This window comes from Pinus tabuliformis, chromosome 2_2 (assembly GCF_031772625.1).
Source record: "Pinus tabuliformis cultivar Carrire ecotype Pingquan chromosome 2_2, CPIR1, whole genome shotgun sequence".
NCBI lineage: Eukaryota > Viridiplantae > Streptophyta > Pinopsida > Pinales > Pinaceae > Pinus > Pinus tabuliformis.
The window spans coordinates 333756696-333768218 of NC_142300.1; the positions used below are offsets into that span (position 1 = coordinate 333756696).

The window sequence follows — 11523 nt, forward strand, 5'->3', positions numbered from 1 at the left end:
ATTTAGTTTTTATTAGATTAACATTAACCCATATTAAAACACTAATCTCAACTCACCCATACATATAATATATCTAAATTGAACATATACATATAATATATCTAAATTGAACATATAATATATGTATATTGAGATTCAACTTAGTGTGTATTTGAAGATAAGAGTTATTCTTAGTTCTGGTTTTAAAATAAAGTTACAGGAGCAAAAATTGATCTCTTGGCATTTGAAGATAAAAGTTATTGTTAGTTCTGGTTTAAAAACAAATTACAGGATCAAAAGTTGATTTCTTGGTAGTGAAATTTGCACCAAGTGAAGCACGTTTATTGAACGATTTTCGTATTTTATCAGTCAAAAACGGAGGGCCATCTATCTCTTTGTGCTTGAAATATAAGATTAGACTGCAAAGCAACTTCAAGGCTCCAGCGGTAGCTGGAGACGTAGGATAAACGTAGGATAATCATAAATAACAGGACGAATCGACTCTGCGTTGCATTTGAATTTTGGAGGGGATAGCAATGGCTATGCCTCACTGGCGCCCGTGCTTGATCATCCCATTCCTCATCTTCTTTTTGCACTCTTCATCACAAACTGCGACTGTGTTTGGTCGAAAAGAACAAGACGAAGAAGCCCAGATCCTGTTGGACATGAAGTCCTCTCTAAAGGATCCCACAAACGCTTTACAGAACTGGAACTTATCATTCCAAGCAGCTGCAGCTCCTCCATGTGGGTGGACTGGAATTACGTGTACAGACGGCAGAGTGACTGATATAAATCTGGGGCACAATTTTCTGCAGGGGAAATTCCCCCCGCACCTCCTCAATTGCACTCGCTTACAGCACCTCAACCTCACTTCAAACTCTTTCACGGGTACGTTGCCGGATTTGTCCCCTTTGAAATCACTGAAGCTTCTTGATCTCTCTTACAATAACTTCTCTGGCAAATTCCCTGTTTCAGTCGTGAATTTAACTAGTCTGATATCTTTAAGCCTCAATGACAATCCCTTCGACGGGGGTGAGATGCCCCAAGGCCTAGAGCGTTTGTCTGGGCTTACGTTGCTGCAGTTATCAAATACCAGTTTGGAAGGAATCATTCCGGACTTCATAGGTAACCTCACGAACCTAGTTGATCTGGAGCTGTCCTTCAATTATTTTTCAGGTATCATTCCTCCAGGAATTGCCAATCTTAAAAACTTACGGCGATTACAGCTCTACCACAATAATCTCTCTGGGCAAATCCCTAAGGGTTTCGGAAATCTCAGTTGCTTGCAGTTCTTTGATGCCTCCAGTAACATGATATCTGGAACGATATACGAGTTGCGTAGCTTGAAAAACCTGGTTTCTCTTCAGCTGTATGAAAATAATCTGTCTGGGCGAATACCCAATGAATTAGGATCCATGAGTTCTCTGAGAAACATCTCTCTGTACAATAATAATCTTGTTGGTTCCCTGCCTCAGAATTTGGGCAGGCTGTCTAGGCTTGAGTCCATTGATGTGTCTGCAAACCAGCTCAGTGGTCCCCTTCCCCCTGATATATGTAAGGGGGGTGGCTTGATGTACTTTCTTGCTCTTCAGAACTTTTTCACCGGAGAAATTCCCCAGTCATATGGGAATTGTCGGAGTTTGGTTCGTTTCCGAGTAAACAATAACAGGCTCCAAGGCAAGGTACCCTCTGGTATTTGGGGTTTGCCCCTTGCGACAATAATAGATTTAAGTTTCAACCAATTTGATGGGAAGATTGCATCGGATATTTTTCATGCCAAGAATCTGTCAGAGTTGTATGTGCAGAATAACCGGTTTACGGGGAATTTACCAGCAGAAATTGGAGAGGCAGCAAAGCTAATTAAGATAGATGCAAGCAACAATCGGTTAGAAGGGCAAATACCGGCTGATATCGGTAATTTGAACAGGTTGAACATACTCTATCTGCAGACGAATATGTTATCAGAACCCATACCGGATAAGCTTGCTCTCTGCAAATCTCTGAATGATTTGAATTTAGCAGACAATAGACTCACCGGACAGATTCCACCGTCTCTTGGCTCCATTGAGGTCCTCAATTCTCTTAATCTCTCAAATAATTACCTGTCTGGGCATATTCCAAAAAGCCTAGGTTATCTGAAACTCAGTTCTCTGGATTTTTCCAACAATCGATTGACAGGGCCTGTCCCAGTCCAACTCATTAGTGAGGCTGGAGATAGCAGCTTTTCTGGGAACTCTGCTCTTTGTGGAGAAGATCTGGATTCCTTGAAGCCTTGTTCTGCTTCTTCAAGCCATGGGTTTCTAAAGAAGAGATTGTTAGCTGGTTTGATCGTCACAGCCTTGGTGGTCGTTCTATTGATAGGCTTAGTAATGCTCAGACAGAACTACCAGCCTAAGGAAGATAAACTGGACAGTTCATCTTGGGAAATTAAATCTTTCCACATATTAAACTTCGATGAGCATGAGATTTTGAACTCCTTGATTGAAGAGAACATTATTGGAAGAGGGGGATCGGGCAAAGTGTATCAGGTCACCATGAGGAACCAGGTGACTGTTGCAGTGAAGCAGTTTTGGACCAGCAATAGAATGCATCACACGGAAGTTCTAAAAGATTATGGATTCAAGGCTGAGGTCGAAATCCTAGGTACTATCCGACACAAGAATATTGTGAAGCTCTATTGCTATTTCTCTAAAGGAGATTCCAAACTTTTGGTCTATCAGTACCTGCCTAATGGGAACTTATGGGACGCATTGCATGAGAGTAATGGAAAAAACTTGGATTGGCCTGTTAGGTATAACATAGCTTTAGGAGCAGCTGAGGGATTGGTTTATTTACATGACCACTGTGTTCCTCCCATAGTTCACAGAGATGTCAAGTCCACTAACATCTTGCTAGACCTGGACTTTGAGCCATATATTGCAGACTTCGGTGTGGCTAAAATCCTTAATGCTTTCGGAAGGGAGGAATCTACTGCCACTTTTGCTGGAACACATGGCTACATTGCTCCAGGTATTGTCTTTTTCATTTCCAATTTTAATCTCAGGCACTTCCACTAATACAAAGAGGACCTTGTCATAACATACAACAAACCCTTTTCACAATTCTTTGCTTAGTTAATTGGTTGGTGTGAAGAAAATCATATTAAGCTTTGAAATTGCTTTTGCATTTTTGCAGAGTGCGCCTATACAGCTAAGGTGGGCAAGCCAGCAGATGTTTACAGCTTTGGTATTGTGCTTCTGGAGCTTGTGACTGGAAAGCAGCCAATTAGTATTGAATACGGTGAAAACAGGGATATTGTTAGCTGGATTTCTAAAAAAGTTAACACTAGGGAAGCTACATTGGAGATTCTGGATCCCAGAGTATTACAGTCATTTAGGAATGATATGACACAGGTCTTGGAAATTGCCTTGGTTTGCACTAGCAAGCTGCCTGCTTTGCGGCCATCAATGAGAGAAGTGGTACAAGTGTTGGAGCGATTAAAACCATGCAGAGAGACGGGGCAAGAAGAGAAGGCCTAAATAGGACTAGCACAGTGAACTTCCCATGAATTAAGATCCCTGCATATACTAAATTTGGTGATAGGGAAACCTTTTTTATCAAGGAAAATTTTCTCCAGCTCCTCTCCGAGTATGATGGGGTGAAAAAAAACAATTCTTTAGCTTGGCAGAACCTTTTGTACACTCAAAGCGATCCCGTCGATGATTTCAGTGCAAGGGAAGGGAAATACCAGATATGTTAGCCTGCTGCCTCAGAGCAGTTAGGGATTTCTTGTTGCAGTTACTGAATAATATACACGTGTAAAGGTAATTTTTTCTTGAGATCTGATGGTGTGCAGTGTGATGGTACAATGCAGCATAAGATCTTTAGGAAATGGCAAAGTGATGTCAAATTTATTGAGCTGGGGCCATTACCTTTGTTTGACATCGGTGAATCTTCCTTGCAACTGAACTGCTCTTGACAATTAAGTCAAAGCTTCTTGGATATGCAAAACTGTCTGCAACTCGATTGTTGCGATCCTTGAGGCCTTTTTATGATATATTATTCATCGATGTGAGTGGAGCAAGGTGATAAGGCATGGCTTCTGAGTCCTGAAGGGAAGCAGAAATGCTGATGCGTGAGCAAATATGTAACACTTCCAAAGGAGGAAACCCACGTTTCTGCAGTCAATGAAAACGATGACTTAAATGCCTTTCATAAGTGACGGATAGTTACAATGAAAGGATGGCATTAATGGGAAAATGGGAAAATGCAAGTAATGGATAGTTATAATCGTCATGATCCCCATTATAGAGGGGAGGGTTACAACAAATATAGATCTACTTTAATTTAGGATTTGTTTAGAGTACAAATGGATTAAACTTTTAAAGATGCAAATTTTTTTTGAGTGCAAAATTTGTGAAAAAGTTTGCACCTTCAGAGATTTGTCATTATCATTTAAATATATTTTAGTGTGATATGCATACTATGATTTTTTGTTCCAAAAAATTGATTGTGAATTTTAATAAAACCTAAATTACAATACAAAAAATTGAATTGAATGGATTTATTATTTTTATTACTTTTTTTAATTGAGACGAGATTATGTTTTGCTATTATTATTTGTGGTCTTTCCATGTTATTTGTTGTTGGCTGTTTAGGGTGTTACAGCTAGTTTGGCTCAACCCACTCTCATGGCCCAACATCTAACTCTTTTAAGACTATGGTTAAAAGTAGTGCTAACAGAGAACTATGGGATAAGTGATACATCTAAGCCACGTTTAACATAAATAGTATATCTTCGGAACAACCACACACTGATGTATTTTAGTGATATTTACGAAGAAGACAAATTCATTCATTAAATAACAAAGAATATAAAGCATTCAAAGAACAAAAATGTAATTGTAGCATGAAGCATGATCATAACCAAACACAGACACTTGAAAAATAGTAATGATGGCATCATACCAAAACAAATTTCATTACATATATTATAGTAACCATTTGCTAAGTCCTTGCACTCAGAATCCAAAGCCATGGTTTGTTAAGGTGATGTAGTGAGGTTGTAGACCTATGTAATGCCACACATACAATAAAATTTAATTCAAGCATTAAGCATATAACCACCATAGTCTAGAATTCAATTGAAAAAAGCATAAATACCACAAACATAATAAAATATTTAACACAGATACCCACACCAATGAATTTGTACTATTTATTAGACACATTGGCCACGCTGGGGGGCTCCATTACATTCAAAAATTCTATGCACAAGACTTTAGATTCCATAATGATCCACACTACACAAACCGAATAAAAGGAGAGCCAATGACCTTTTTCTCAACCGTAAACTTCATATGTATGTTTGTGCCCTTTGGGTTTCGGCTTTAGAACTACTCATACTATTCAAATTCCAAATGTAAGATTTCATATTTAAATGGTTGACAAAATTTGGCTAAGGACAGAAAATATTTCACTACATTACAAAAAAAGGAAATTAAAACACAAAATTTAACCAAAACTAAGTAAATGTAAGAAAATGTGTAGGATAGCTATAGTGCTAGGGATGACCCTGCGGTAGACTCCCTTCGTCAGAAAATGTGGGTATATTTGTCATAGATTTGTTGATAAATTAACAATTCTTGACTTTCCATCTTTTTCTTTCTTTCTTCTTTAACATCTTCATACTTTGAAAACTCATCATTTAACACTCTCCATTCAACATCCTTCTCTTTACTCTTTGTAACATCACTTTTGCAATTTGTAATTATAGGAAAATCATATCCTTACTCAACTTTGCCATGTTCTTCACTTGGTTCACCTTTCAACATAACTACCATCGTCTTTCTAGCACTTTCCACAACTTGTCCTTGGCAATTATTGCTAATCTCACCTAATTAGGCTCACCATATCAAATTTCTCCCATTGAGTTATGTTCATTGCCTCCCTATCCTCCATTTTCTACACCATTACCATCATATTAATATACTCCACAAATGCTTACTGTTCAAGAATCTCCTTATTTTTTTTCTTTTACTGCATCCACTCCTTTGTTGTTATCATTTTCATCTCAATGTTGCTTTGTTGCATCTTTACTATGTTGCCTCAACTCTTTCTATTGCAATAGTTGTATCTTTTCCTTGGTTTTCCCTATTTTCTTTTCTTTAATTACACATGACACTTTGTCACATACGTAACCTACTAAGTGGATTTAAGGAGGCGGGGTAGTTATATTTTTTCCTTTTATAAACAACTCCAAGGTCAATTTTAGTCTCAATAAGGCATTATACTCACTGTAATATTTCTAATGATTTTACTCTTGCTCAATTTTGAGCTTTGAACATAAAATTATTTCTCTTTAACATTTTCTCAAGGAATTTTTCTCTCCTTCCACATCATGATCCATATATGGCCTCAAACATGATGGATGGTGTGGCATGGTATAGTGGCACAATACCTTTTGTATGGAGAGACCTCAGATTTCATGATTATCAAGGTATCTTGGTCCTTTGGCTTTATCATATGGGGAAATTTTTTCCTTTTTGCGTTGTTTTGCATCCCTAAAAATGTTCATATCATGGCTAGATCTTTTATATCATGCAATGTATCACAACTAGTAATATATTTCTTCCTTCTGATGCACTTCTTTCATTTTACGAAAGCCTCATGACCCACAACACATTGCAAGAAAATATTTTTCTTGCAATACGTAGTGTTCTTGGAAAATTTCTTTGACATGACAATCATCCTCCTTTTTCCATCTTTTCTTCCTCTGTTTCCTCACTTTCTTCTTCATTTCCTACCCTTCTTCCTTCCATTATCTCTCTTATTTTCCCATACCACAACTTTGAAATTGTTTGGGCATGTGACATTCCTTGCCCAAAAAATTTAGTGGCACAATATGTCACACCCCCAAAGTGTTTTTTATTGTGTGATATGATATTGTGTCCAACAAATTTTTGAACATGCAATACATTATCACATATTCAAACACTTTGGGACATGTGATATGATTAGCCTCACCTCAATTCCTGTGCTAGTAAATTTTTAATGGTGTGATGTATAACACCATGAACTTCTTTCCCATTGTGACACTATCAAAATTAGGGCAAAACTTGGTGTTCACACTATATTGCATGCTATATATATTTTTTTCTTTTGCAACAGATCATGCCAAACATTTGTGGTGTGATATCTTGCAACCTTAAACTTTTTCAATTGTGTGATGCCTAATATTTTGGAACCACATGTCCCTGAAACCTTCCTAGTCTTTGCTGTATCACACAAGGTTTATTTTCATGCAATATAAGTTGTGCCACATGAAAATAAACTTCATGCCATATATTCAAAATTGCCCATTTTTTCCTTAGAACTTCCCCATATTTTTTGTAAAGCTACCTTAAGGAAAATACTCCCTTGAATCCTTCACCTAGTTTCCTTAAGGCATTAAGGAGGTCCAAAATCTTAAATCCATTCTTACATGAGACCAGTATCGATTTCGCAAAACCTTTGGTATCATTTAATGGAGTCTGTTAAGATTGTCCTAGAATGTGTGGGGTTGGAGCCATACTCTTATGAAAATCACTCTTGTTTCTTATCCTAAAAATATAGAGTGGTATTGGAAACACATAATAGGGATGAATTCTATGCCATTTGGATGCCAGTGAAAGTGGCACTTGACAAAATATTAGATTTTTGCAAGTTTTTGGAGATTTGAAGCTATTGATGGATTGGGTTAATGGAAAACTTCATACTAAATATCTAGTCTTGGAGCCAATCATGGCATTATTATTGGAGAAAAATTCTATATTCAAGGAGGTATCCTTTGTCCATACATATAGGGAGCTTAATCAAAAGTGGATTTGTTGTCAAAAGAAGTCATTACACTACAAGAAGGACTTCTTATGTAACATGAATATAAGGACAATGCTCTACTAGCAGCTACTCATTTATCTCCATTTTGATATTTGGTTGGTAGGTATTAAGGTAGATATGGATCATTATTTTCTTGGAGGCTAAAGACATATCAATTTGTGTTAGTTTTTGTTTAGATTGATTTTGTATAACTATGCATGAACCTTATATGGATCTAGTTTGGAAGATGAAATGTATACACCTAGATAAGTGTCAGGGAAGATGAATTAAGTTGAAAGGCTAGCTCATGTGTATTTTGATTTCCTATTGAAAGATCAAATACAAGGATTTTTTCCTTTAGAAAAAAATAAATAATAAAATCATAAAAATGGATTTTCACTTTTGGAAGGATTGTCATATTCAAATGATTTAAGCCTATAAGCCTATAGTTGTAAATGTAGATATCTGCTATGTTTGCATAAATTTTGAATGATATCTATATGGTTTACACTTTGTATTAAACTAGGGGTTTAGGATTGACATGATATGGGTGGCTTCATGCTCTATCACATATGTACTAAGACTTTTAAAGGGATTGAAATTTAAGTAATAATGTTTGAGTAATCTTTTTGATGCATCAATCCTATAAACCAATGCCTTCTTTTCACAACAATAAACAATTTTTATACTAGCAATCATTCATACATTCATGAATCTAATTCTAATCAAATTATGCATTTACCCTTCAAAGTTTCTTGGATTCAGCCATATATGCTTAATACTTAAGGTGAGACTTGTAGTGCAATCTCATGATTCACCTTAGGCTTAATAGGGTAAGCAATTTCCAATGCCATTTAAAATATAAAGTTCCTCTTCAATTTCTAAGTTCATTTTACAACTTGCAATTTCAAGCATCTGTGGTTGGAGTTATTTATTGATGAAGGAAGATCCACATATGTGAGATTTATTGTTTATGTTTAAGAGCCACCAACTGGATCAATTGTCAAGACATGAGAAAGATAAAAAGTAGAGATAAAAATTAATAATAGATCAACCATCAAGAATAACATGGTTAAAATGCCCTAAGGTTGACTAGAGACAATAATTAATTATATGATGAATAAGTGTATATAATGATATCAATGATGGTTAATAATAACATTAATGTTGGTTAAAATTAATTTTAGAGTTTTATTAAATTAATGTAGTAATAATATATTTATCAAATTAACATAATCCTCTAATTATAATCAATAGATTGAAGTATTTATTATAAATTAAATCCCCCTAATAAATGTATATATATTATTAAATGCTATATTATAAGATTAACATGTTATATATATATATATATATATAGAGTTTATATTAAGTTAGTGAGTGTTAATGAGAAAATGAACTAAGCAAGAACCCAACAAAAGAAACTAGGGCACAAGAAAAAGAGAGAAAAAAGCAGGGGGGTGGTGGAAAGGAGGAGGGAGAGGAGAAGAAGAGTTTAGAAGAGGAAATGGGGGTGTAAGAAGGAAGAGAGTGGGGAAAAACTTAACAGATGGGAAGGGAGTAAAAGGAGGAGAGGAGTGGAGTTTGGGATATCATAGGGGAAAGGGAAGGATGGCCAAGGGAAGGAATGATGAGGTAATATGCTCAAAAAATAGATAGGGAAAAAGGCATGGAAGGAAGGAAGCCATGAGTCACAAGATGCTCCATATGAGATCATCATCAATAGTTTTTGGTAAGCAAGGGAAGCGATTTACTATTAATCTCAAGGTCACTGTCTCTGTTAATGTTGTTTGGGTGTTTCTTGATTTGAAGTGCTTCTCTAACTTGTCGTTTGTAATAATGATTTTCCTTAGCAACGATCTTAGTTTCTTTTAGACAGACATGATACTTTGTAGTCCTGGTATTTTCTAACAATGTTGATTTTCTTATTCTGTCATTTTTTATATCAACATTATGTTCCTTGTTGTAACTTGTAGGAGCATCCTCTTCCACCAATATAAAACTTGCCATATGAGAAGTTCACTTTACAAACACCTTTGTACTAGAAATGGTATATACTATCCTTGAAGAATTTCATATTTTTTCTGATAGTGGTGAGAGGTTTGAAAGATGTTGTGATCTCTTTTCATTTCAGAACCTTGGAAATCTTATCAGTGGTTACTTTGAGGTAAGGTAGGTAGGTTGTCTTTCCCAAGTCTTGGATATTAGAGTTATTGTTGTCATGTCTATTCATAACCTTTTGGATGGAATTCAATACATCTTTATTGTTATAACTAAGATCCCTGAAGACTTTAATTGAGTGGTTTCTCTCATTCTCCTTATAGTATTCCCCATAGATTTTGAAGTCTCTAGTAGTGAGGATTTTGATGACCCCAATCTTTTGTGTAAGAAAGTGGTGAGAGTCAGCAATGAAGGTAATTTTGTGTGTGGGTCTTCTTTTGGTAGATTTTATGGTCTAAATGTTCCTCAGGTTTCCTTATTAATAGGATATCTAGGAAGGGTATGCAACCATTCTCTTATGTTTCTGTAGTAATTTGGATGTCAGTTGAGATGTTATTAAGATGTTGTAATAATTTTGAGAGCTATTCTTTCCCATGTTTCCAGAGGACATTAGTGTCATCAATAAACCTCTTCCGAATTTTAGGCTTTAGATGGTAGGTGTTAAGAGCTATACTTTCAAAATTTTCCATGTAAAGGTTTGTCACCACTAGAGAAAGGGGGGATCAGATTGCTACTTTGCTAGTCTGCACATAGTATTCACCCCTAAAGTTGAAGAAAGTGGATCTAAGATTTTTATAGGATATTTTGTCTCATCTGATCAATCAACCTCCTAATGGGATCAATCAACATCCTATTCCCCCTTTACATCATCATTACACAAATCCCTATGCATGAATCTCTCATTCCCCACAGTTTCTGCCCCAAACTGCATCATTTGAGCCAGTTTTAGGACTAACGCACCCTGTCCTCTTGTTGGACAACGTTCACCTATAGGTTGCTCCACTGTGGCCCACATCGATAACCTACAAGTTTCTCTCCTTGCACCTGCGTTGGTTCTAGAAATATGGGAAAAAGAGAGAGAATCCTGTAGCCTCCATTTCTAGAAGCTTATAGGATCTATTGTAACCATTTACTTCAAATAAAAATTTCAAATCCTAGCCTATCCTACCTTGGAGTTTTCATCCCTTATCCTTAGATCTCATCCTCCCATCAAGAGTGGATCTCAATCCCAAGATTAGTAAAAGGATAAGAACCCCCAACTTACCTCACTCCTCTATATATTTATAACCTTCCATATGCAAGGGGTTGGAATTTGGAGAGTGATTCTACCCTTATGCTGTTGTTGTGAGAGTTATCCTCTCATGCATCTAGGGTGATTGGAGGTACACTTTGTGACAAAGGAAGGACACGTCAACAACTTGGAGGAGCTCTTGTACAAGATCGACACCTATTTATGGTTGTAACTCAATCCATTTATATCAATACAAAGAGTTCTCTTATTTTCCTATATGTGATGTCATTATTTCATGTATTTCAATACCATGTTGATGTGTTGAATGAAGTAGATAGATGATGCTACATATATCTCGTGGTTTCTTGCCTTGTGTTGTCTGGTTGTGCAGGTTATAATTTTGGCAGCTGGAGCTAGGATTGCAGCATTCAAGCCAAAGAAGCAATGAAACATATGACATATTCCAAGTAGGTTTC

At 36.3% G+C, this 11523-nt stretch overlaps 1 protein-coding gene across 1 annotated transcript; it reads left to right on the forward strand.

Annotated features, from left to right (window-relative positions):
• The first annotated feature begins 435 nt into the window (after positions 1–435).
• Positions 436–4345, forward strand: LOC149192643 (uncharacterized). The gene is made up of 2 exons (XM_089407014.1): positions 436–2988; positions 3154–4345. Exons 1-2 carry the CDS (start codon positions 516–518, stop codon positions 3495–3497), a joined length of 2817 nt encoding a protein of 938 aa, XP_089263140.1. The 5' UTR covers positions 436–515; the 3' UTR covers positions 3498–4345.
• Positions 4346–11523: the final 7178 nt, after the last annotated feature.